The sequence below is a fragment of the Numida meleagris genome, chromosome 10 (assembly GCF_002078875.1).
Source record: "Numida meleagris isolate 19003 breed g44 Domestic line chromosome 10, NumMel1.0, whole genome shotgun sequence".
Taxonomy (NCBI): Eukaryota; Metazoa; Chordata; class Aves; order Galliformes; family Numididae; genus Numida; species Numida meleagris.
The window spans coordinates 17,119,956-17,146,732 of NC_034418.1; the positions used below are offsets into that span (position 1 = coordinate 17,119,956).

Consider the following 26,777-nt stretch of genomic DNA (forward strand, 5'->3'; position numbering starts at 1 on the left):
AGGAAGGAAGGAAGGAAGGAAGGAAGGAAGGAAGGAAGGAAGGAAGGAAGGAAGGAAGGAAGGAAGGAAGGGACTGACACAAACCCCACTCCTTTTCACAGCAGGTGAGTTGCTGGGCTCAAATGGGTTAGATCGGGCCAGTCCCACTAGCCTTAATATACCTCTTTTTCAGGGTTGCTTAGTACGCACAAAAATTCCATCATAGACTGTTTAGCCACACATGGAAATACATTTCACCATAGTCAGAAAGATTTGTTTCCAGTACCCCAGATAATGTGCTGAAACAATGAATATATTGTGAAAACAAGCTGCCCTTAAAATCTGTAGCCGATTTTTAACTTTCAATATTGAAAACGAAGCACTATCCGCTATGTATACTAACATTCACCTTTGGGTGCATTTTGTCTGTTTTTTGTGGCTGCCCTTACATGTCAGTCTGCGCTCCAGGGCACTGATTGCCGCAGCACAAGGAGTTTCTTTCTGCATTGTCCACAGTGCACCCTGGGGTTCGTACTCCTGGCCTGCGTTACTCAGGCACTCCCTTTTTCTAGGTGGTTTCACAAACTGTGAGCGCTGCAAGCAAAAGCGACATTTTGTCTCCTGTACGAAATGCTCATCTCCTTTTCCGACCTCTTTCAGTGGAGCGTATTATACAGTTTGGTAAAATGGTTATTAGAAATGATTCAGTCACCTCCAGTAGCCTGACTCCATTTACAGGGGATGTTGGTGGCCCTGTCTGATTCCTGCTAAAATGAGACTTTCCAGTGGCATCTGTGCAATGCTAATGGGAAAGGCTGAAGCATGTGTGAAGAGAAGTGGCACTGGAAAAGCAATTTGGAGCACACAGGGTTTCAGACCCATGGAATCAAAGAAAGACGTCACCCGTCTGCAAACTCATTTCACAGCCCAAGGCAAAGTATCCCGAATTCTGTGGAGCCAGCTCATGCCTGCCTGTATGGGAGACAAAACCATGTAAGGAAGCGAGCATTTTGCATGGAAGGGGATGCAGGTGGTCTGGTAGGATCTGAGCCCCACTTGATTGTGAATGCATTAATTGCCATGGCACCATTGCTTTCCCTTCCTCAAAGCAGAAGAGTGCAGCAGAGCCACGTCCATCTTGGGAGCTGCAGCAGTGATTTTTGGTGGCAGCAAACAGGCAGACTTTGTTGGCTCTTGCATACGAACATAAGAAGAGCTGAATGGCAAACACTGTCCCCCAATACTGGGTGTCTCAATGGGGAGACAACGGCGTTGCACCTGCATGAGGTCTGTATGAGTTCCCAGGAAGGAAAACAGCATTCTGTGAGCCTCCCCTTCCCCTGGCAGGAGCATAAATTCAATGCAGAACTACAGAGAGGCTGTCAATTGCTCACCAAAGGCCCGATCCTGCACTCCCCACCACGGTATCAGAGTTTTCCGTGAGTAGGAAGTGGAGGAATGAGCTTCAAACACTCGGGTCCAGCTGCACATGGGTGGTCTGTTGTGCCTGGATGAGTTCCCACTGATTCCAGCAGCGCTCAGAGGGAGCAAAAGGCTCTTCCTAAACGCACCCCATTGCAGAACCTGGGCTCCACCTCCTTCCTTTGAGGGCTTACACGGGGCTTGTGTGGAAATGGGAAGCCCCAGACTCATCACAGTGTAATGGTTGAATGCATTAACTCTCTAAATCATAAATTGCAGCAATAAATTGCTTACTATCCCATTCAATGCAGGCAAGAAGTATGCTTGGTGGGAGCAATAGGCCTGCAGTCCCACGCAGAGGCCGGGTATGGGCAATGTTAAACAGTACAGTCAAGGATTCAGGACTTTATTTTATTAAAAGTGGCTTTGTTTGTTTGTTTGTTTGTTTGTTTTTTCTCTCAAATTGCAAGAAAGGCTGTGCTCTTCCTGTGCCCTTGTTTTTTTACACAGAAATTTCCGCACTGACGTCAGTCCCCTTTGAGGCTGAAGGGGTTCAGGGCCATATGCTAAGGACCGGCCACAGTGCCTACTGCTGCAGGAGGAGCTCAGACAGGAGCTTCCTTTTGGGGCGCTCATTCTCCCCTTCTTCCAGTCCTCCCCCACCTCAGGCCCTGAAGCCCCATCGCTGCCCTTCGCCTTCGCGCCTTTTTGTCCCCTTCGCGCCGCCGTAGCCTGGAGCGGAAGTGGGCGGGGAGAAGCGAGGCACCGCCCCTCGGCGCCGCGCCGCCATGCAGGAGGGCGTGCGGCTGCGCGCGGGTGAGCGGGGCGCGGGCCGGGGGGCGGGGCGCTCCGGTGACGTCACCGGGGGCGACCGTTGGGCGCGAGGGAGGGGGCGGCGGGAGGGCGTGTGTGGGGGGGGTGGTTCTGCTGTGAGGTGCCTGCTCGCAAGATGAGTTTTGCCCTTTTTCAGGCGCCTCCAAGGGGGACATCCGGGAGAAGGTGTGGGACTACCTGGAGGCCTGCGGCCTGGCCGAGTTCCCCCGGCCCGTGCACCACCGCATCCCTAACTTCAAGGTACGGAGGCCCGCAGTGCCGCAGCAGTCCCCAGACACGGTCCTGAGGGCTGTGCGGGTGCGGAGCGACGGTAGAGGGTGGCAGAGAGCTGTACAGCCGCCTTCTGGGTGAGATAAACGTGTTTATGATAGGGGAAGGCGTATGAATTTCATGCCCCGAGGCCTTCAGGAGGGTGAGGGAGGCGATTTTGCCCCTGTGCTCACCTGGAGCGCTGCGTCCAGTGTGGAGTCCTCGGTGCAGGAGAGATACGGAGCTGTTGGAGCGTGTCCAGAGGTAGACCACAAAAAGGGGAGCTATAAGAAAGAAGGAGACAGACTCTAGCACAGGGTCTGTGCTGATAGCACAAGGGGAAATGGTTTGAAACTAAAACAGCTGAGATTTAGACCAGATATAAGAAAAAGCTTTTTTATGATAAAGGTAGCGAAGCACCAGAGCAGGTGGCCCAGAGGTGATGGATTCCCCATCCCTGGAGACATTCATAAATCTGTAGGTGCCCCTGTTCATTGCAGAGGAGTTGAACTAGGTGACCTATAAAGGTCCCTTCCAACTCAAATCACTCTATGAAAGCTGAGGTTGTGTGTATTTAAGGGTTTGACCTCGGAGGATGGAGCATGCTGATCCGGACTCAAAGCATGCACCCATGCGTCTGCCATATACTCAAGAAAGGCTGACCAAACTAGCACTGCGGGGTAGTGAACTAGGTGTTTTGGCCCATGAGCAGTACTGGGGCATTACCTTCCCTTTTGCTGAAAGGGCTGACTAGATTTAAGGTAGAAAAAAACCAAAACTGATTCAAGTGTTAAGAAGAGCCACGTTGGAATAGGTGCTGAAGTGCGTGGAGGGAGCCTCTGTTGCTCTTTTAAGCAAGTAGATATCAGAGGTAAAATTACAGAGTGGGGAGAGTGTGTGCTTTGCAAGTTCTAGATTAAGAACTTTTAGTTTTCTGAGGTTAATATAGTAGAGAGAGCCTTGTCCAGAAGGTGGTTCGTCCAGAAATAGTCTGTGACTTGTGTTTAAAGAAACCTGTATTCATTGACTAAAAAGGACAGTTACACTCCAGCTTTGAGACAGGTGTGAATGGGGGCCAAGTTAGACAAAGGGAGCATACCCAGATCCCCTTTTTGTCTGCAGCCTGCAATGTATTAGTCAGTCCTCAGCCTCTGTTGGTATGTGTTATTTTCATACAGAATGTCACAAAATTAGCACTGTGTCCCTTATATTTAAAATCAGCTTCTGTATGGGATGAAAGAGTAAAAAATTTCCCCTCTCTGCTTTTGAACTCCTTGGTGATGTGCCGATATCTTACGAAAACAGGGTGCCTCTCATGCTGCGACAAGGCTTCTGGGTTTACAGGAGTTCAAAGCTGCCAATACTGTAAAAATAAATCCCGATGCTCCCCAGAAGAATGCTCGCTTTCTAACGCTGGAAGTAAGTGAATGCGTCCTCTTTTCTTTTGATTCCTGTCTTCACACAGGGGTCTCATCAGGCTTGCTGCTCTATTAAAGAGCTTGATGTGTTCAACAGAGCAAGTGAGATCAAAGTGGATCCAGACAAACCTCTGGAAGGTGTTCGGCTAGCTACGCTGCAGGTAACAGCACTTTTGTGCCCCTGAGAAGGAGAGTGGGACAACAGTGCAGTGCTTGGCAGCACCCCTTGGTCAACTCCTACCCATATTCCTGCAGGAGTTTTACCCATCCTAAGCTTCACAAGGCTGCTTGTTAAAGCATATCTTTGCCTTTTTGGCAAATGACCAAGTTGCACGTGTTGTTTTGTTAAATTAGTATGTTTTTGTGGAGCTTATTGCTTATCTCTGTGTTCTAATTCCTAAAAACACGTTGGGTTAGCCTTGCTTCAGATTGGCTTGGATTTATCACAGGATCAGTGTGTGACAGATGTGTGTCAGATCTATGTATTCGCTCATTTACTATAATGAGTAATGTATCTGTGAACATGTACTTGAGACTAAAAGGTATGTCCCCCCCTTTATTTTTTTAAATAAAAACCTTGTCTGAAATGTTGCTGTAGTGAGGGGGATTCATCTGTGACCACTACATGGTCACCAGTGCTAACTACTGCTAGCAAACTGACAGCACAGAAATTTATGAGACAGTAACAATGTTTCTTTGCTGTAAAATAGACCCGCTTCTTTTTAAGGTGGTAACTCCTGTTGTCCCACAGGCAAGGAAGACTCTGTTGGTTCCAACACCGCGTCTGAGGAGTGGGCTGTTCAACAGGATTGTTCCACCTCCAGGTGCAACTAAGGAGACACTGCGGATATGTGCTACATCTCAAGTAGGAACACAATACAGGCAAAGTCTGAATTAACACGTGGACGAGTGTGGTGTTATGATGGTCCAGCTAGAAGCTGGAATACCAGATGCTACCTGAAATGTTGTTCTGCTAATATCTTGTGTCTGGTTTTGTGGACACATCCACCATCAGTGATTTTTTTTTTGGCAGTACTTAAATCATGATGCGATTGTTCTTGTTATTAATTTGTTAATAAAACAGTATATATATTTTGTGAATACTTCTTGGAACATTACAAGTAGCTTTCATAGGTAGCTTGGATCTTTATGCTTCTAATAAATATTGCTCCCGTATTCTGCAGTTTTGAGCTAGTAAACTGAATAAGGAACACTTTAGTTTTTCTAGTTTTCACCTAATCTGGTTGATTAAAATATTAGGAGTTACTAAGTAGGAAAGATCAGTTCTTTTACAATCTTAAGTCTAAAGAACTGTTAATTCTGCAGTTTGCCCCAACTGAAGAACAAAAGTACTGTGTTTAAAATGGTTTTCTTTGAAATGTAGTATGTTGCTGCCCTCTGGTGTTAAAATGCCATACTGTACAGCTAAAGTCATTCGGCAGAGAAACCTGTGTTATTTTGTAAGCGTCCTTATTTGATGTGAAAATGTAACTTGTACAAAATGAATAGGTCTGCAATTCAGTTTTATCTCCTGCTAAAAGCAGTTCTAGAGTAATCCTGTATACAATGGAGGGTTGTAAATGAATGGTAATTAGTAGCAACTTTCTTTGTTGGAAGGTCTATTAAAGTCATTAACTAATTAAGCTTTTCAGTGTTGAAGAGCTCTTTTGAAAGAGACCTTTCTCTTGACCTGTTTCAGGCCTCATATCTGATCTATGATCTCACCTCCATGAGTGTTTTTCTCCCAGTGTGTGTACTAATGAATAAAAGCTATTAACAGTTTATATTTACAGAGCACTCTGCAAACAGTTCTTACCACGCTGCTCTGAAGTGGATAATGTTCATTATTGCTGATAGTCCTAACAACATTACCTGTCTTTTAGGTTTCATGGTCCACACTGAAAATGTTTGGCTCCTTACTGTAAGGATTAACTCAGTACAAGGTTGAATTGGTCTGGGGAGTGTTTGTGTTCTGTAGTACACGTGTATTAAGAGAGAATGAATAACAAGATGTCTTCTTAAGTGCTAAACATCTGATGTGTGAAAGCTAAAGTACAGTGCTGTTTTTCATTTGTATGACTCTGGACAGAGTTTTATTAGGATGCCTCCTTTAGAGAGGAGCCTGAAGGGATTGAGGGGGCAAGGAGAGTTTAAAAAAAAAAAATGATGACAGGATCATGTAAGGTTCAGCTAAGGTCCCTTCCAACTCAAATGATTCCATGATTGTACGAAGATTTTTCTTCTCACTTGTTGGGAACGATGCATTTTTCTGCTCATTATCAGTGTTTCAGCTAGGAAATTTTTGATAAAGACAGCTTGACAGTGGCACGTTCTGAATGTTGATCACACAGCAAAGTGTTGAGGAATGCAGTCTTAGGAAACATAGAGAGAGATTTGGAATGTGCTTTTAAGGATTTGGGTCTGGAAAAATTGGCAGTGCACTATATATAGTGTGAAATGGAGAGCATCTGTACCTGCTTGTGCTTCGGTAAAGCGTTTTAGGTACAATTTAACATCTTGAGGCTGTAGCTGTCTGTCTAAATTAACCCTGTGGCTTGTATGTGAGAGCTAATTTAAGAATTTGTAGTGCTCTGCCACTGTTCGTAGACATGAATTTATGTATTATGACTTCCAGTTAGGAGTGGTAGGGTAGGAAGTTTCACTTGCCCTCGTTTTCAGAAACAGATGCTGAATCAAGGGTTTCAGACACGAGCTTTTGATCCTAAATAAGTAACCTCGCTTAGAAAAGAGCTCACCTCTCTTGACTTGCCCTGAAGTGTGCCAAAATGCTTTTCACTGTAGTAGAAAATGTATTCTAGGATTCCCTAGAGGATAACTTTCCAGCCATCTGCAACTTGGCTATACATGGAAGAAACACTTTGGAACATGGGTAGTTACTTGCATTTATCAACATGCTCCTGCTTTCGGCCTCACTGGCTGGAAATCTCAGCACTCTGTGAACCAAAAATTATCTTTTTCTTGCAGGGCATAAAAGAGTACAGTGTGCCTGTAGGTCTCGATGGGAAAGCACGAGTGGACTTGGTCGTTGTAGGATCAGTGGCTGTCTCTGAAAAAGGTAAGATAAAGTCTTGTAAGCTTTGCAGGAGGAGGCTGTGAGATTCACAGTGTCAGTAGGTTATATCTACTTTCTGGTGGGCCCCAAAATCTCGCTGGATGTTAATTATGGTCTTGAGTTCTGTCTTTTTCTTCCTGGTTGGGTTGGGTTCAGGGACTTGTCGCGCAGAGTCAGTGTCACCAGCACTTGGTCGACAGACAGCAGCGTGGTTTAGAGCATGCAGGCCATGATTTTGGCCTTCTGTAAGACTATAAACTATGCTGTTTTGGTTACTCTCACGTGCCTTTGTGTACTTTAGGCTGGAGGATTGGAAAAGGAGAAGGTTATGCAGACATGGAGTATGCAATGATGGTGTCAATGGGAGCAGTGACAGAGGATACACCTGTAATTACTATTGTGCATGACTGCCAGGTAAGTTAAAATATCCACTCTTTAATGACAGATTGGAACTGTGGGCTACTGAATGGTGCGTATGAAGGAGAGATTTGGAATTATTTTGGTGTAGCACTTGTGCTTTGTTTCCACTGTCACTAACAGATTTTTGTATGCTACAAGACATCAGGAATGTGTATAATTTTAGTGAATCTGTTTTTAATTTCTTGTTTCTTGTAGGTAGTTGACATAGCAGAAGAGCTCCTTGGTGATCACGATTTAACGGTTGATTATATACTCACGCCAACAAGAACTATCAAGACTAATTGCAAACGACCAAAACCACGTGGAATAATATGGCATAAGGCAAGTTACCTCTGCTACCAATGTTCTGTTGATAAGTCCCCCATTTTTACTTCCTTAAGGAATATTACCTATAAAGACATTTAGTGATTTAGAGGTACTTGTAAGAATAGCAAATGTGATTGTAAGATGAAACAAAAAAGCGACTGAGGAGGAGAAGTGTATTTCTGAAGCTGGAATTACTGTGTCACATGGGTTTTAGGAGGAGAGTCACTGAAAACATCATTAGTGTGATTTTAAGAAAGACATCATTTCTTGTAATTGTTTGCAGTGTGATAGCCTGCATAGCTGGGAGTCTTCCACTCCTTAGGTGTTGTGTTCCTCAGTGCTCTATAAAATTGGCTGCGTTCAATTTCTGGAGGCAGTACTTTAGGGACAGCTTTATGCCATTAGACAGCGTGAAAATGGTGGAATATGTGCTGCTCCAGTAGTAAAAGAAAAGCATGGCTTAGTGGCTGGTACAGTGCTGTTTACATAATGAATGTGTGGGCTTGGCTTCCAAAGGATGGATGCATTTGTGTCTGGAGCTTATTTTCACACGGAAGAACAGTGACTTGATACCACTTGAAATCATGTATCAGTATTTATTGATAATCCTTGTATTATGTTGGTTTTTTGTTTAGTTTTTTTTCTCAGAGGTTGTCAGAAATTTCAGCAGTTCCACACATGGTTTCAGAAGAGCATTTAGTAAATTATCCTACTGTAAATTTATGACAGGAAAGCATTTTCTTTGTCATTAGATTTTCATTCCAAAAATCATCTGGTTAGGGAACAGACCCAATCCCACATGATTGGGTAAAATGATGAATAGTATACCCTTATTTTGCAGAAACCACTCAGGAAACATTAGTGAATGATTTTAGGGTAATCAGGAGTTGGTTAGCAAGTGTCTAACAAAATAAAAAGAGTTAAATTTGTTAAGGTAACGTTTCTACAACAAGTAATTGTAGCCGGGACTATTTTTATTCCTATGATGAGAGGGTATTTTACCCTGCCTGTGGTTGAGGACTCGAGGTTAAAATAAATTAAATAAATAAATGTAAGCATCCTCTGCACCAGTGCATTTTTTCCATTGAATTATTTTCGAATCATAATTTCTTAGGATATTATTGAATGTAATTGTTTTGGAGGCCTACCCCTTGCGCTCCATCCATCTTGCCAACATACTTTTGATTATGGTCTGTCTTTCTTGGTGTCAGGGCAGCCTCAGTAAGAGGCCTTGCTAACGTTTTTATTTTCCCCTGTCTCCTTCCCTTTGCTAGTGACATTTTTTAAAGGTCTGGGGAACAGTCTCTCGCAGCGGCCCTTGAATCTTTGTGTAGATTTTGCTGCCAGTGGAAAGTCAAGTCAGTCCCCACACAATATATCAAATTCAGCATTACTTTAGCACGTCTTCTTCCCTTTGCAGAGAAAATGTCAAGATCAGTGTTACACTATATTACTCAAAAGCTTGCAAAATATTTGTTGCAACTCCTTTGGGCTTGTATCTGAAGCTTGAGGAGCTGCTTAGCAGAGCTGTGACTAAAATTAGTGGCGGTGTCTAAAGAATACATCTCTCTGAGTTTTATACAGCTTTCACTGTGAACACTGCACTTTACACGACAACTTCTTACAAATGTTGAGTGTTAATTTAACACAAAACAACTTTTGGCTGTTGTTCAGAGCTTGTGTGGATTAGATAAAAAAAAATACTGGAGAATACTAGAGTGGGGGTAATTGTAATGTTTCTGTTCTGAGACAAGAACAGCTTGTCTGTGTGAAGAAAGAGTTTAGCATTATTCTTGCACAGGGAACTGAACAACTTGCATTCATCTTGTTTGTGATTGTACAGGTAACCACAATCAGTTCTTGCACAGAGAATCTTGGAGGTGGGAGGTCTGACTAATTGTCAGGGTGTTAAAAATGTAGGATTTGATTGTGGCTATTTAAGTGTTTGCCCATCAGATTTTCCTGCATGCTTCTGTCTCATTTTCTTATCCTTTTGTCTACATCCTTTTCTCCTTTAAATCCTGGCTTTGCTGTTGTATTCCTGTTTCTCAGCAAAACTAAATGAACCTAGAGATAGCGAGCAAATAAACGCCCCACTTCTGAATATGGCGTTTTGTCAACAGGAAGTAGCTAAACTGCTCTAAGGGGGTGATGTGTAAAATACCTTGCAAAAACACATGAATCCTTCACTGGATCAGGCCAAGACAATGACTTAAAGGTGTTTGCAAACGTGGGATTACTGCTAAGCATTGCTGCAAAGAGTGTCCTTTTCTGAAGCTGTTAGGATAAATAGCCATTAATAGGTACGCTGTTTTTTGCTCACAAAGAGGTAAAAGAGTACTTGCACAATTAACAAAATGCACATCTCCGGGCTAAATTTCTGAGATATCAGAGATATGTGTTCTCTTGGAGTGTTTTTGCTCATTATGGGCTATGTAGGAAGGAAGTAGTGAGTCAAGAATGGGAACAGGTACAAAAAACAAATCACATACGGTGGTTCTTGCCATAGAAATGCTAACTTTTTTTAAAGACTTCAGGGGAAGCGTGGGAGCTACAATATTATTACCAAAGAAGCATTACCAAAATAAGTGCTGGGCACTCTAGAAACACATCTAAATACAAAGGCAGTACTGGAGTGTTGATACAGGTAAGTTTTCTGCACTGGAGTTGAGGTTTTTGAAAACTAAGTAAGTGCTCTTGGAGGACAGTGAGAGCTGCTAAGAGCTGAGAACTCTGGAAAGCTTTATTTGGATGCCAGTGGAGAGTTATTTGGCTTCATCTTTCTTGCAAGTCTGACCCATTGTTTCTGGGAACTCTAAATCTGTGAAGCTACTTTCTCATTTAGTATTTTGTATGGGGAACTCTGATCTTTATCTGTGACACTGTCAGTTATGTTTGTCACAACTATGAAGCTATTTGCGCAGTGCTTATTTTAAATAGAAGCTGTATAGACCAATTAAAATACTTGGGGTCAGAAGGAGGGAAATGTGAAAAGTTGGTGGAAAAATCACTGCATTCCAGCAAACATTTCCTTCTGTTTTTTTAATCACATTTTTACTGAGAATGTTATGGAAGTAGGCAAAGATGTTTCCAAAATGAAATGAACTGGGAGAATCCCTGGATCTACTGTTTAGTGTGCAGTAGCAGGGAGAAACTGACAACAAATAGCTTTTGATTTGGGTCTGTGATAGAATATTTGGAAAGTAAAATAATTCTGTCAGAGCTCAGAAACCTCACATGCAAGCTGGCAAAACCTTTAGCAGAGACACTGTTGCCATCTGAAGAAAATTACTGTCAGTTTAGCCAAAGTTGTTTTGTTGTTTTGGTTTTGGCACTGTTTTTTTGGGGGAGGGGGAGAGCAGGGGAAAACATGAGCAGGGCAGGTTTCCATGCATGGTTAGACTTCTCAACACCTTTGCAAATCTAACCCTTGCTGCAGAGTCCATGGAATCAGTTTATGCTGATGAATTCCAAATGTGGGTTTCATAAGTTTCTCCTGAGGGACACAAGCAGACTTCATGGGCTGCCAGCTCCCAGAAATATGCCCTTGGATTGCGTGCACATATTTGGACATTTTGTGCAAATGAATGATAAAGTGTTCAACTGTGCTGGCCTGTCCTGGCTCTCTTGGCTTTGTCCATGCTTTAAACCCCTGTGAGTGGAGTGCTCCTTGGAACAAGCAACTGAGTAAGGAGACAACGTGAGATTTGGGCTCTGTCCTGGAGGCATTTGAGAGGAGCCTAGGGTCAGACCACCCTCAGAGTGGGCAGAGATGAATCTTCCAAATGGCTCTGGCCTTCCAGCCTCAGTACTTGGAAGGGCACATGGCTCTCCTCTACTAAAGATTGTTTGGTTTTGTTCTCAGCCTTCCGTGGCTGTATCCATCTTGTGCCACGTGTTCCTGCATCAGCTGGTGTACCCAGATGGGGAGCTATGTGAAACAGAATCAAATAGCAGACCCAGCACCCTCTCTGGTCTATAGCTGTCCTTTCCTCATCTGAGGTACATCAGAACTATGCTGCCTCTATTGCCAGGGAAATCCAAGTGATGTTTGGCTTGGCCTGCACTGTATCAGGGGTCAGCATTACTCATTCTGTCAGAGGGCAAACACATCTTTCATTTTTTCCAGCAAAGAAGTGAAAGTGGCTGCTTTGCTCTTCTGGAATAACAGAGGTTGAAGAGAGCCCTGATGTTCCAGCAGGGACACTGCAGAAGTCCATTTGCCACTCTGTTGTTCTGTGACCAAACCAGGTGTCATGGGAGTGGATGCTCAGGGTTAAATGCTGGGAGATTTTTATTGGCAGGCAGCATCCCAGACTCTGTTTTCTTCAGGTTTCTGTCAGAGAGGGGCCACATTTCCCTTCTCAGCTCCTTTCCCATAGCCTGGTAATTGTGTGCCAGAAGAATTCATCTACCCTGCTGTCCTCTTTCCCCAAGGCTCTCTCAGCCATGGCAGGGAGTAGGCAGGATTGTTAAATGATTAATTGCCTTTGGTGGAGTTATTTTTAACCTGAATCACTTCAGCTACAGAGTTTGTACTGCAGACCCACAAGCACTTCTGTTGTCCAGCCCCAGAAGGCTGAAGTGTGGAAGTGGCCTGGGAATTGGTGGTCAAGGGATAATAGGAAACTTCTTCAGCTGGCTTCACTGCCAAAGCCAATCATTTAACTAACTCCCAACACTCAATACAAAGTTTACAAACATCAGTAAATGGTTTGGCCCTGACTTTAGAGGGATGTGGGGAGCAAGGAAAGAGGCTTCAGCCACTGGGGTTGCCCAGTTTCACATAACGGGATCAAGACGACTTGGGGCAGAACTCAAGTCCCTTGCATCCTGGCTTAGTCTTAAGTGCTAAACAAGGCTGGGAAGGAGTGACCAGCCGGCACTGCACCAAGAAACGTGCAGCTTGTTTGCAAGAGAGGAGGAATATCTTTGGACTCTCTCCACTTGGAAATAAATCACTGTAATCCTCCACATCTCACAAGACAAAAGAAACTTTTTGCATGGTCGTAATTAGCAACACATTGTACTACCACAAAGGCGTTCTTTTGTTTGGTATTTTGCAAGAGAGCAGAGCAAGCTTTGTCCCCTCCTGTGCCACCCACTGCCCCCTTTGCCCTTTTGCTTCTCACCCCTTGCACCCCAAAAAGAGTGGTGAATTGGTTTCTTGAACTGATGCTCTGAATACCTGAACTGAGTTTCTGCCTTTCCTTGACATAAAAGGGCCAAAAAATAGGGAAGTATTTGAAAGCCTTGATCCAGCTGAAAGTTTCTCCTAGACCCCAGGGAAAACGACCTAATAAAGGTAAATGCTGTCAGTCTTCTGTGGCAGAAGGATGTCAGTTGACAGCATCAGAACTTTAATATTTATTCCAGAATGTTTTTATTGCAAATAAAACTAAGTGCTAAATCAACTGCCTTTGTTGCGACATTGCTGTAGAGGCTTCTTACTGATATTCCTGCAAAGGGCTGAATTTCAGGTAAGGATGGGTTCCACTTATGGTGTTGTTTGATGATCAGAGCTTCAGCTTCTATAGAAAATTAGTTTGTAATCCTTCTGAAGGCACACATAGTATTGCAGCTACATCTTCCTGAGTTTGCAGGGACCCTGAAACAGGAGTTCCAGTTGGGTGCCAAAAAGTGCTGGCCTCTCCAGTGAGTGGAGAGAGTATGCTGGCCCTTGGATTATCTGAATCTTCAGTCTGTCCTTGAGAGACTGGAAGTTCCAGGGTGATTCTCTGAGTGCCCTGCTCATCCGTTCCCTTCATCTACAAAGTAGTGAGGTCTTGCTCTTGATGGTGTTCATCATTCTGGCTAAACACCCATTCCATGCCTTAGGAATGGAGTTTAATTTCAGCATGAAAGGAACTGTGCATACACGTGGTAATAGGTGAAGGTTGTGCTTTGGGCCCAGGAATGATTAGCTACATGAGAATAATGTTTTTACTGTTTGGTTTAATTAGCATAGAGCTTATATTTCACATAGAAATTTGACAGAGGACAACAAATGTTCCTAATTGTTGGCTGGTAAAAAGGAAGTAAGATGGCTTCGGCCATTGGTTTGTTGTTGTATTGCCTAGAGAATGGGAATTTGCTGTCAAACCCGGCAGCCTGAATTCCTGGCTGAGAAAAACAAATTAGTCCAGGATTCCATAGAGCAGTAGGTCTTCAAAATGTGAAAATGCTGTGTACCTTTCAGACTCTCCCAGAGCCCCAGAGGAAGTCCTTGCCTCTCTGTACCAGCTGCCAGATTTGTACAGAAGTTCTCAGTCATAGATTGCGTGTTTAAAGGGCCTGATCCCAAACACCTTGACTCTGGGTCTGCACTGTGGCAGAACAGAGGAAGCCTCTGCCCGTGTTCGTTAGCCTTGTTCTGTTGTTTGTTCTTACAGTAACAAGGCTGGTGTTAGGCTGGGCTGTACGTAAGCGTAGTTTTTTTATTTCATTTCAGCCTGCTTGTTTGCTTCACAGAATAGGAATCCTGCCTGACTGAATTGTAGATGCTGAAATTCAGGGGCTCTAAGCTGAGATCTGCAGGTATATTCTAGCCAGGATATGCCAGTGCCAGTCCAGGACAGCCTGCTGAGGTCGTGGTTCCTAAGCTTTGATGCAGTATCCTGCGAGAGTGGCTTGCTCACACTGTGTGGGCTATTAGCTTGGGTCTCTGCTTGCTCAGGCGTCTCTTCCCCAGGCTCTGTTTTGCTCCCTAAATTTAAGAATTGGATCCTGTGTTGATGGATGTTCTGCTTGTCTAGCAGCCAAGTACGAATTATTGCTACTTCCAACTGCAGTCTGCAAGCCAAGAGCTAGACCACATTAGCTAGGGAACCACTGTGTTTCCTGCCAGTCGCTGAGCACAGCCTGGGGCATCTCATGCCTGAGATGGATAGGGTTCAGCTGTTGAGAGGAAGAGCCCTTCCAGAAAAGCTGCTTATGAACTGGAGCTGGATGGAGGGAGAGAGGGTTCACAGTTTTAAAGTACAGCGTTGGGGAGCTCTTCAGTTCTGTGATCCAGCCCAGCAGACTGCTGTGGGATCCGCTGAGTAGCTGCGGGTGGTGTGTAGTGTCAGATGGCAGGAGGAGGGTTGTGGTGATGTGCTACAACCAGAGAACGTGCCTCCAGCTGGGCCCACACTCGTAGGAGCCCCACTGCAAGGCACGCTCCCCAGCTGCAAGCTAACACCGTGGTCCTTCCCCATTGTATGACCCAACCTACGGGATATCCTGTTTTCAGGGGTAAAGAAAGCAAGGAGGTCTGCAGAACGAAAGTGCCTCATGGTCTGATGAATTGTAGGCATGTAAGACTTTGCCAGAGCAGGAGCACAGGGCCTCGGTCGAAGCAAACGTTAAGGGATAACAATGAGAATGCAAATTTGAAAGTGCCCTGATAAATAAATGTCAAAATCGACTAGCTCTGAGTTTGGTTTTGATTTTCCTGCTGGATCTACATTGTACTTGCTTAAAGAGTAACTAATGTTTATTTTTGTCCCGCAGTGTGTATTTAGGGAGCAGCTTCAGAATCCGGCCAACAATTAGTAACATTTTGAATGCTCTGGCACTCTGAATGGCAGCAATATAATAAAGTCCTCTCTTTTTATGGTACAAATGTGTCTTGATGGTCATCTTTTTCTGGAAGAAGAAAAAAAAACTCATAATTATGTCTGTCTTCCTCCATTTTTAGGTCAGCTATGAGATGCTGGGGAAAATCCCCATCCTTAAGAGTCTTCGGTACGAAGAGAAACAGGCGGGCAAGGATGTTACCCTCCAAGATGAACAGCCAGACTTTGCAAATGCCAGCAAGTCAGCAGCATTAAATGAGAAGGCAGTGGCTGGAAATACAAGACCGCAGGCTTCAACGGGCTCAGCTGAAATAGGACAACAGTATGTTGAAAGTGATTCTTTAAGTCCCAGATTAGAGGGATCTGGCGTGATTACTACTGTGTATGTGGGGAACATACCTCCCTGCCTAAGAGTGAGCGAGCTGAAATGTGCTTTAAGGGAATTCCATGCAACTCCTTTACGAGTGAATTGGCAGGGAGCACAGCACAGGGCTTTTCTCGATTACAAGGATAAAACAACCGCAGAGAGCGCTGTATCCTCTTTGAAAGGCTTGAGCCTCGGGGGTAATACTTTGCGAGTTGAGCTGGCCAAGAATCAGAGAAACAAAGGGCAAGTAGAAATCAATAGTCAGAAATGAATATGAATAGAGGAAAGAAGAAGAGAAAAAAAAAAAAAGGGCGTTTTTATTGTTTTGCAAGAAGCAGACCTAAGTTTTCAAGGTTGTTAGTGCATGCTCTGATCTCTACAGGCTGAACAACAAAATGCAAAGCCATGTGTTCAAATAAATGAGGCACACGTCTCATAGATGACTTGCCTGCCTCATTCCTGCAGTCGTATGTGCAAAGTGTATTTGTCAAGATAGATGACAGAGGAGCCTTTTCTCTAAGTGGTTATCCACAAAGTAACCACGCTCTGTGTGTTTGCTTTTCGTTGGCCTTGGGGTGATTTGCTTTTTCAGTGTACATCTGTTAGGCCTGGATCAAAAACTTGCCCTTTGGTAGCTGCGTGCAGCCACATGGAGTGAGGTGGTTATGTTCTGTCATCTGCAGATTGTACCTGCGGATTTGTACTTGGGAGCTTTAAAGCCAGCTGCAAAAAATCTGTCTTAGGGTTTGCACTTATGTTTACTAAGAAACAGGGTTTGCCTCTTGGGAATTTTCAGCGTATTTTTCATAAAAATGGGGGAGGAGGGCTCGGCCTTTTAGTGCTCTTAAAGAACTGCTGTAAAAACACTGCCTCAGCCCCTGAGTTCTAGTCATAGCTGTTAAGATCAGGTGGATGAGCGGGTAGCTTCCATCTCAGGTTTGAGCTGTTAATTCAGCCCTCTGTAAAAACGTCAGTCTGGGAGAGGAAAGCAGATTCCAGCTTTCTCCCTATAAAACTTCAGGTGCCTTTTTCGTGGATGCAGGTGGTTATAAAACAGATGCTTTTCCTGATTGCCTTGTCTTTTATAACATGGTGTGGTTCCATTGCCTCTGTGAAATTCCGTTAACAGCTAGTCATTCTAGTGGAAATGAAAAGCAGCCAAATCATAATCAAAACCTGTTGACGACCAGTCTGATACTGAGTTGTTTGAAAGTCACTGGAGATGGTAGCAAGGCCTTCCTACACTCACAACATCAGAGTGATGTTAGAGAGCAACACTGTCAAATTCTATTGCAAAAGCACTATCAACTACTCCCTCGAATGCTAAGATTTGCACATGCAAATGTGCAAAAATGAACAGTGTAAAGAGGAATGATGATTTATACGGTATGGCTTTTATTGTATTTTTTTCCTTCGGTTCCCTATTCCTGAAAAACAAGTTAAATTTTGGCTGAACCATCCTTTCTAAACAGGAGCACTTTTGCCATTGATGCTGGGCACGCAGTCAAAGTAAGCATCCAAATTGATTTTTTTAAACTTTTTTTTTTTTTACATGTGAGTTGGAAACTTTTTTTAGCCAGAGGGTACCGTTATGTGTATTTTAAGCATGTAATTATGCCTCGAGGGTCAGACATTTTGTACGGTATTCAGTAAATTCTCAGTGTTACCGTGTGCTCTGTGCAGATGGACTCGAGGAAAGCACTGCTCCAACTTCTTGTAAGGTCAGCAAAGGAGAAGTTCCTGAAGAAAGAGCACTGTGTTCTTAAATGCTCTCTTTTCCTCCAGTTCAAGATACTATTTTCGGTATCACTTAGTGATTACATTTGATTTCAGACTACGGAGGCCCCTGCATCTTGTTTCAGTAGCTGTGTGCTTCAAGGATAAGAGTCAAGAGTTAGATTACTACTTAAACATATTCATTACATCATAGGCTTAAAAAGCAGAGGAAAGAAAAGCAAAAAATAATCGTACATCACTGCCTCCCCCTTCCAGGTGATGGCAAATTAAGTAACGGGATCATTTGATGTTCTTTTTTTACTCTCATGATACCACTTGCTCTGGTGAAGATGCTGAGGTGACCCGAGCAGTTAAAAAGCATTATCTCACCAGTGCAAGCTTCAGTTATCTCAAACATCTTCGTTTGTATTACAGATTGAACTAGCCTTCCCTGGTCACATTTGTGGGAAATTCATCTGCTGCCTGGTTTCCTCTTATTAATGACCAAAGCTTCAACACAGATAAGAACAAACACTGATGACCACTTAAGGTTTTGCTGGGGGGAAAATAATGTTTTTTTTTTATTTTTTGCTTTTAACTGAGGCAGAGGAATCAAAAGAAATGTGTAAGTGATAAATACTTTGCATTCATATTTGAAGGTTCTCCTAAGAATTATGTTATGCTAACCTTGGTCATCAGTTTTTTGTTTGCCAGAAGCCACAATGCACAGTTCAGCATCAGCTGACCTCCAAAAGTAATGAAACAGAAGAAATCAGAATGGTTTTCTCTGTATTTTGATAGTAAGAGCTTTTAATTTGGGGGTGTTAGTGTATTTCCTTTCCTCTTAACACTGTATGCAGTCAGTGGCCAGTTTTGTCTGGATAAACCTATCTAGATAGAGCTTTTCTCAGGTGACTTTTCTCCTTGCAGTTGTGCTTCTGTGGGCAACCTGTAGCATGAGCTATGCTAGATTGCTATGCATGTAGCTGATTCTCTGTGGTTATCCTTTAGCCTGTCACTTTTTGGAATCTTAAGTATTGTGAGCCCACACTTCAAGCAATATATAATATCCTGTTACTTTCCCAAAAGGCAATTCACAGCCCAAGCCACACTACTGGAAAGGTGTTCACTAGATAGAGGTATGTAGTTGTATTTAGGTTCTGAGAAGTAATTACTATAAGCTTAAGTTAATGGACCGTTCATTAGCATTTTGAATGGACTGGAATAATGTTAATGCAGTGATAATTTCCAAGTTAAGTAGTCATTTTTGATCCAGGTTGTTAATAAATGGCAGGAGCGTTTGGGCATCAGCAAATCAGTAGTAACTGCGCTGTGAACAAGTTCATTTCTGTCATCTGCTGCAAGAGGCAACAACCTGCAGGAAGAAATTAATACAGGCAGCTGCTGAAAAGAGCCTGAAGCTACAGAAAGTTCATCAGAGTTCAGAGCCCCTGCAGAGGTTTAGTAGTTTTCATGAAGGTAAGCAGTAGTCCTCAGAAATGACAAGGCTTGGTTTCCCTTCAGTCCCCACTGTTCTAGGCTGGCCTCCTTAGTTTCACTGGGGTTTTCTCTTGACAAATGTGGCCAAAGAACATAACCTTTCCCCTTTAGAGATGAAAAACCATGAGGAGTCCTATCGCATCTGCGCATGGCTATAGGCTTCCCACAGTTGAAAACGAGAATTGATTTTGTAGGAACTTCTCAAGTATTTACATTCTGCAAAGAAAAGGAGAAGAGCAGCATAACTTACAGCAAAGCTATTCTGTAAGCTTACCTGTGAGGACCTGGGTGTATCTTACGCTTTCTGAAATGCATTATATATTAGCACAGTTGGTAGGAGTTTGACCTTGTGCATGCTGAAGTCAGTGTGATTTCTGTCTTGAAGCAAGAGAAGCTGTGTTAAGAATGGGGCTCTTACCACTGCTTAGGAAGCTGGTCTTCTTTAGCTAAGTGACATTTCAATGCAAGATGCTAAACTGCTCTTTAATTAAGTAATACAAGACTACCAAAGGCGCACGCCTACATGACTTTCTGGCATCTCTAGCTGTATGATGTGGATTCTTTCTTACAGGCTGACCAAATTCCTGCTTGAGGAGACAGCAGATTTTGAAGAAAGAGTGAATGGGGCAGTTTGCATCTTTTGGGTCTATTGTTTCAGGCTCTCTGCACGCTCAGGAAGACATCAGTTGTACATGAGTCACTTCTGACTCTTCTCTCAATCTACATAACTCTGAAATGTAATACTTTTCAGTGAATCCTTAGACTCTGATCTCATAATGAAACTCGAGGAACTGAAGCCTGCTCATTTTTTTTTTACTTTGGCCCAGATCAAGGCTATGCAAGATATTTTACTAACGATCAAGCCACGAAGCCCATGCCCTAAGGGATTTACTGTCTGAATTAACAAGCTTTAAAAATGAGAACCTTTACTAAAGTAATAATTCTTCGTTTTCTGGTAGCTGTAATTGTGGCCCTGCTGTTAGCACCTAGGGTGAGCTTGGCTACATATACATGGATATGTTGCCTCATCTCAGGTGGCTGCTGATGCACACAGCCCTTCTTTACTGCAGTGACTGAAGCACTAGTCTGGGACTTCCAAAGTCTCAACGCTTCAACCCTTTTCTCTATACATGCCCAGAGCAATGGAGAGAATGTACATCTTACCATTTAACCCCCATTCTCTTTCTGTATGAAGGGTGAGAGATCCTCACATTTTAAGACTCTCATGCTAAAAACATCCACAGTGAGAAAGAAGTGCCTGGATGTTGCATAAAACTCTAAACCGCCTTTGATAAATGGATGGTCTGTATTCAATAGGAAATGAAGTGATCCCTAACGCAGACAGATTTCAGCCCACTTGCAGCAGCAGCAGAGCCTGTGTTTCACTGCTGCGCGATGAGAAGAAAAGTTCAGCAGTACAATGGGAAATACTTTACTGAGCCAACTTTGTTCAGAAGTAATTAAAAACGAGGTCTTTCTATTCTCTGTGCAGCCTGATGTCCTCACTTGTCATGTGGTTCGATGCATTCTTTCCAGTTCCTTTCATGGCACAAAACAAGTTGGGATGTCGTTATTGCATGCCCCTCTCTTCAAGGGTTCAATGGGGAAAGATGCTGAACAGCTCCAGAGGCTGCAGTGAGCAAACCCAGCCCAATTTCTGTGGCAGCTGAGAGGGTGCAGAGTCTGGCAGCGACCACCCTAGGTGCTATATGAGCTTCCCAGAGTGATTTTTGCCCCCTCTGTTCATCCTTTTCTATCCCCACTTAGGGGAGAGATGCAAAAAGAAAACACTATCAGAGGGATGGAGCCTCTACCAGGTCCATTAGGCTTGAGAACGTGGTCAGTTTGGAGGGGATTTTCTTTTGTTGAACGATATTAGTCACAGCGTGGTGTGTGGCACAGAGCAGTGAGGCAACATTGTGATCTGCTAACAATAAAAACGAGGTGGCTAACTGCCACTCAGCACTGAAAACTATACAGTCATGAGGGTTTTCCTTCAGACAGCTATGTCCATGCATTTCCTGGAACGTGGACAAGGCCACACAGCTTCAATCCACCAAAGACAACAGTGAGTAAACAAGGCATGTTGCTGTGTAGTCTTCTCTAAGTGACAAGAGTCAGAGATTATTTGTTTCCATGGAGAGAACAAGGGGAAAAAAAATAACATCAGGGTGGGAAGACAGCAAAGCCTGCTCCTGTGTGACACAGCCGGGTCCCCATCCAGCCCTCCAGCACCCATTCACATCAACCCCTCATTCCCTCACAGGAAGCAGTCTTTAAGGACAGATGATTTAGCTCATTATCTATGATCAGAGACCAGTAAAATAAAAGGGGTGGTTAAATAACAGCTTCAAGTCATGACTTCTTCTTCTTTTTTTTTTTTTTCTTTTTAATTTCATCTTCTAGGACTTCAAAGGAAGAAACAAACGTTTCTAGGAGAATGCTTTCATTGAAAGTCAGTCATTGCATTTTTCTCTTCAGCGACAGCAAGGGGTGAGGAGGGGAAGGAAAAGCATGTGCTGAGATTTCTCTCATTCCGGTTCCTTAGAAGGAACAACCCCATGCAGCAATTCTGGCTCTGGAGGAAACATCTGTGACTGTGGCCATGTCAGGCAGGCAAACATACCCCTCTGTGAGGCAGGCACTTGTGTATGAATGCCTCTGTTTCCTCGTTGCCATCTATTAAAGATTATCTCTCTACGAGAAAAATGCCCCATTTCCCATGTTTTCATGTGTAATGCCTGTGATGTCCGCTGTAAACACCATGAAAAATCTCTCTGCCCCTCCACTTACATAGGTATAAAAGTCACCGCTTTTCATCTTTTAAAGCGCTGCAGAAATGTTTAGGGTCGTGTATCCTGCCATTGTTCTGGGCTGGGCATCTCACTGAAGTCACAGGGAGAAATGACTTCAGGATACGGACCTATCTAGTCCATCTTTACAGTGGCCCCAGTAACATCCACATTTTACAGATGGAAAAACGAGGAAGGCAGAGTTGGCTCCTGGTAGGCTGGTAATTCCCAGCGCTTCGGGAAACAACCGGAGAGACGGGTTAGAAACTCATCAACAGCTCGCTTTTCCAATAGGCAAATAAAAACACACACAGCATGGTGGCCTTCAGACTTCTTTACATGCCAGGAGGGCACCTTATTTCTTACCAGCACCCTGTTTCTTCCCAGCAGAGCTGCAGCGCTGCCATCTCTCTGCCACCACTTGGCTATGGAGCCACCAGGCAGCCTTGCTGTGGCTGGGCATCGTGTGATCCCACAGGTCCTCCTGCTCCTCGAGAGCCTTTTGGTCAATCAAAGCGCACAGCTGCAAGCCTCTCCATTCCAGGGATGCAAATCACAGCTCTCTTTCCCTTTTGAAACGAGACAGGGGACAGAAAATAAAGTCTTTTTCTAAGACGTGCCTCCTCCAGAGGTCTAGCGACTCACGCGGGTGTGTTGCGGTCCACCCGTCCCATGCAGAAACACACGGAGCTAAAAGTATGATTTTTTGAAGGAATAAAGCAAACATTCAGGACGGCGAGATGAGAGGGAAAGTAAAAGGGCAGGGAGGGAAGGGAAACATTCATGAAATGTTGCAAAAACCTCGACGTTTCTCAGCATTAGTGTATCCATTGCAGCCACTCCTTAGTATTTTTGAGCAATCTGTTAAAATAAAGTTAATCATTCAGACAAGAGTAATACTTGCAGGTTCTTTTTTTTTTTTTTTTCCAGAGGGATATCGTGTTTTCAGAGCATTTCCAGGCACTTGCACTGCTCAGATTCCAAAGGCTGGCGTTTCCATCTCTCTGAAGGAAGCCATTACTCTCGTGGTTGATCTTCAGTATCTTTTCTACCATATAGGAGCACAATTGCTGTAGCAAGTCCGGCTCCAAGTGAACTCTTGCTACTTTTAACTCCCTGCAAAACTTTCCAGGCTCTGACATCTTGCTTTTCCAGGTGTGTTTGCTTATTTTTTCAGTAATTAGCCTGAAGCTGAGCTGAGCCGCAGAACTGCACTTTCTGTACCATTCCGGGTCTTTCAACTCCCGCTGCCTCAAAGAAAGAAAGAACTGTGTTCAATGTAAGAAATACTGAAGGGTGGAGGCACTGCCAGTGTCCGAGCATCTCATCCTGTGATCAAGCAGATTTGATCACGATTTGGTCTCTAGAATGGATGTTTGCTCTGATGTGTGTGCCTGTAGCAGTATGTGAGCCTGGTATGTGAACCTGCAGGACGGGTCCAGGTTGATCTTTCCCTCTGATAATGGGGAACTGGTCTCAAATAGTATTAATAAGCCCGTGCAAATAGACAGCCCTGCATCCCAGAAAATCACCACCAAGCTTCATTTCTTGCTATCTTTCCTTAATAATCTTCTCATTTTTGTTGCTTACTGGGCAGGATGGATTCTGGCAATGGAAGTTATTTAAAACAGCTGAGCTGCCTGCCTTCCCTCACTTCCTGAGCCAATCTGATAATTGTGCCTTTGAAAAGGATCAGCAGAGCTGCTGCTGGCACCCTGTGCATCTCCTGCTCGTGGCAGGGATCTCCTGCAGCCAGACCCACAGTCACCTGTGTCAGTTATGGTGTCCCTGAGTGTGATTCCCAGTGCCAAACATTTCTTGGCAAGTTTCTTGGCAACATTTCTTGCAAATGCCAAGCTCGCATGAGCAAAGCTGGCACTCTTTTTCCTGCAGAACCTGATGTCAGGCGTCAGTTCCACTTCTAAGAATGCATGGAAAGTGAATAGATGTCAAAATTTGGGCTTCGTAAAAGCCTGTGGTCCTCCCAAAGAAATTAGAGTCCCCTTTTCAAAAGCGACGAAAAACCGTGACTCAGATCCACCAAAGGCCAAAGCTTCTTGGGTTCAACAGACCCCCCAGTTTGAGCCTCCACCTGCTAAGAAATACAGACCAAACTCAGCACTTGGCCTTCCAAATGCCCATGTAAGATTCAGAGGATCTATTTCCACCAGTAAAGTCTCCCAAGTACCAGATTTTCTGCTAGTCTGGGTAACCACCCCTGCCCAGAAGCATCATGCATCTGTACCAGGGGTATCTATACTCCTGGGATACTCGATGCTATCCCCCTGCCGCATGTCCCCATCTGTCCCACCTGGGTGCAGCACAGGCCTGAACCAGAAGCATCCCGTGAACGAGGTTTGTCAGACGTGCCCCATCACCGACATTTCGACGCTAGATCTGAAGACGCAGTAAAGAGCCTTTCACCTTCAGCCTTCTGGATGCCACAGAGGAAGAGAAGAAAAAAAGAAAGGAAAAGAAAGGGGCAGAAACCTCCCGAAGCAGCCGGGCTCGCAGCCTCCGCTGGGGAAAACCCCTTCCATGCGGGCGGCACCAGGTGGCGCTGCCGCCAAGGGAACGGGCCCCGCTCCGCCGCCCCCCGACGGGGCCCTCCCCGGGGCCGCCCCCCCGAGCGGAGCCCCGCATCGCCCCCGCGTCCCTCTTCGCCCTCGCACGAGGACCCGGCCCCACGCTGCCTTTTTGCAGGGCGTCCAAGCGCGGCTCGCACCTTTGGGGACTTTCTGGCTGCTCTTTCTCGCGTTCATCCCCCCGTGCGGGAGCGCCGTGTGCCCCCGTGAAGCAAGCACTCGTGTAGGCGCAAGTATACAAGCAGCAGGCCGGTAGATGAGCGCATCCAGCTCCGCGGCAGCCCGAAGAGGCTGGGAGGAGACACCTGGGGATGAGCCTTGCTGCCCCAATGCTCCGCTATGGCACGGCCTGGCCCTGCTGCAGCACGTGTGGGGACTTCTGGATCCCCTGAGCCGCGGGTACGTCTTGTGCCAACTCTGGTGGGAAGCACCAGGTCCTGGTTCTTGATGTGCTCCGAAAGCGCAGCACAACAGCCAGCAAATCGGCACTACAGAATGGATCCGCATCAGCTGGGCACGGCTCGGATCTGGGCAGGGGGAGGCAGTTCCGTGAGCAAACCCTGTGTTTCTGAGCGAGCCTATTCCTCTTCTCCCCTTACAGGGCTCCAGCAGCATTTCTGAGCAAGCTTATTCCTCCTCACCTCCCAGCAGAGCTCCCCGCTCACACAAACACACGCACAGAGCTTGTACAAAGGGTCTGGTTGGGCTAACAGCTAGAATATTCCCATCCCCTCGGACAGCGTATGCAGGGAAAAAAAAAAAAAGCGGGTTTGTCTTTTGCAGAACCAGGGCTGGGAGCAGGAGCCTGGGGGGTTTCGCCCTCTACTCCCTGCTGTAGGTGTCGGAGATGGAGAGCTGCCTGTTTAGACTGCGCTCACTGGCTTGAGGAATATGTGGCGTCCACGGTATGCGGTGGTTCTGTTTTTCCAGGTTTGGTGGCGTGGGGCAAAGGGAACCGACGGGAGGAGAGGGAAAGGAATCACACAAACCTTTGTTGGGGACCAGATATCAAACCTGGCTCGGGCTGGAGCTGCGGATTGAGGAGTGCCTGCCTGCCCTTCCCAGCCCCGCGGACCGCAAGCTGTGAGCAGATCGATAACGTGCCCGAGTCCAAAGTGAATCTGAAGGATGAAAAAGAACCTTAGAAGTGATAGTGAGATTGCAAGGAAGGAAGAACCACTTGGCAGAGACTGAACTCCTAACCCCGAGCCTTTATCTCGGCCACACCTAGCGCAGATATGTGCGTCAGGAATCAAACCTCAGCCTTCAGCTCGCACATCGAGATGGTAACAGCGTGGCTCGCCTCCAGCGGGGATGGCCAACACAGCATGGAGGGAAGGATCAGTCCACAAAGGCACAAAAACAGGGGAACCCCAATAAGCATTGCAAGTTGACTGCTGCTCGCTTAGACCTACTCTTGAAAACAAAAACCCGCCCCCAAATTAATTAAACTTCCCAGAGAGAGGCCTCCAGCAACTCTCATCAAGCCCTTCCCACCTGCCTTAATTAGACAGCTAATTAGAAAGCTTTTGTGTGCGTGTGTATGTGTGTGTTACCGGCTAACTTGGCTTTTAATTAAACTCATTACACAGCATTTGGCTATTTAGCGCGCCGTAAGCTCATTTGCCTGGACGAAGACAGACATACACAACTGAGTAATCAGATTAATTTGCACACGTCTATTTTATGCACGTGCCATTGGTAAGAGACATTGATACGGGCTCATTGGCTTATGGAGATGGTTAAAGCAGAACCACAGAATCATAGAACCGTGGAATCATAGAATGATAGAACGGCCTGGGTTGAAAAGGACTTCAAAGATCATCGAGTTTCAACCCCTGTGCCGAGTGCAGGGTTGCCAACCACTAGAGCAGGCTGCCCATAGCCACATCCAGCCTGGAACATCCTGGGGTTGGCCGTACCTTCCAACAGAGCAAATAAACCCGAACCCTTTGCGACAAGCTGGGTGCCCAGTGCGGCGCACGGACGCATCCCTGGGATTAGGAGAACGCCAGCCCCCGGTTACCTGCTTCAATTTGGTGTATTTGAGTTATTCCACGGTGAGGAAAGCCTGCGGAAAGCTGCCCCGTGGCTTTTCCAAAGGACGCAGGGTCCGGCCATGAGGAGGAGGAGGAGGAGGAGGAAGAGCCGAGAGCTGAGCTCAGCGGTGACCCCGCTCAGAGGCCTGGAGCCGTCGGACACCGCCTTGCACTTCTTCCTCGGGCAAAATAATAAAACCATCCAGATAATTAAAAAAAAAAAAAAAGAAAGAAAAATCACCTCCGACTTTCCTCCCTCCTCGCTTTGCGTCCCCGTTTCCAACAGCTCCGCGCCTCCAAAAGGGAAACTCCAGGACCTGCCGAGCACCGCAAGCCCAAACCAATAAAGGCCCTTTCAAGTCTGCACCAAAACGGGACTTTTTTGCCCCAAAACGCGCGGAGCCCACGGACTCCTCAGATATAACTCCGCGTCTCACACCGCATGCTCGTTTATTTGCTGCTCATACAGTCGCGAAGCCCACGTACAAAGACCATACATGTTTTATTTTATTTCGGTT

General features: G+C 45.2%; 1 protein-coding gene across 6 annotated transcripts; it reads left to right on the forward strand.

Moving 5' to 3' along the window:
* MTHFSD (methenyltetrahydrofolate synthetase domain containing) lies at positions 2,128–22,941 on the forward strand. Of its 6 annotated transcripts, none has more exons than XM_021408464.1 (9): positions 2,128–2,217; positions 2,372–2,475; positions 3,950–4,063; positions 4,654–4,767; positions 6,888–6,978; positions 7,277–7,389; positions 7,591–7,716; positions 15,383–15,582; positions 22,566–22,941. In XM_021408464.1, the coding sequence occupies exons 1-9, from the start codon at positions 2,190–2,192 to the stop codon at positions 22,666–22,668; spliced, it is 993 nt and encodes a 330-aa protein (XP_021264139.1). In that variant the 5' UTR covers positions 2,128–2,189; the 3' UTR covers positions 22,669–22,941. The 6 variants fall into 6 exon arrangements, with proteins under 6 accessions (XP_021264139.1, XP_021264140.1, XP_021264138.1 ...); XM_021408465.1 differs by lacking the exon at positions 22,566–22,941 and adding an exon at positions 21,250–21,552; XM_021408463.1 differs by lacking the exon at positions 22,566–22,941 and adding an exon at positions 19,415–21,188.

Coding starts and splice junctions, on each gene's coding strand:
- MTHFSD (XM_021408462.1), top strand. CDS start 2,190: ATGCAGGAGGGCGTGCGGCTGCGCGCGG. Junction 2,476..3,789: donor ACCGCATCCCTAACTTCAAG/GTACGGAGGCCC, acceptor TTACGAAAACAG/GGTGCCTCTCATGCTGCGAC. Junction 4,768..6,887: donor GGATATGTGCTACATCTCAA/GTAGGAACACAA, acceptor TTTTTCTTGCAG/GGCATAAAAGAGTACAGTGT.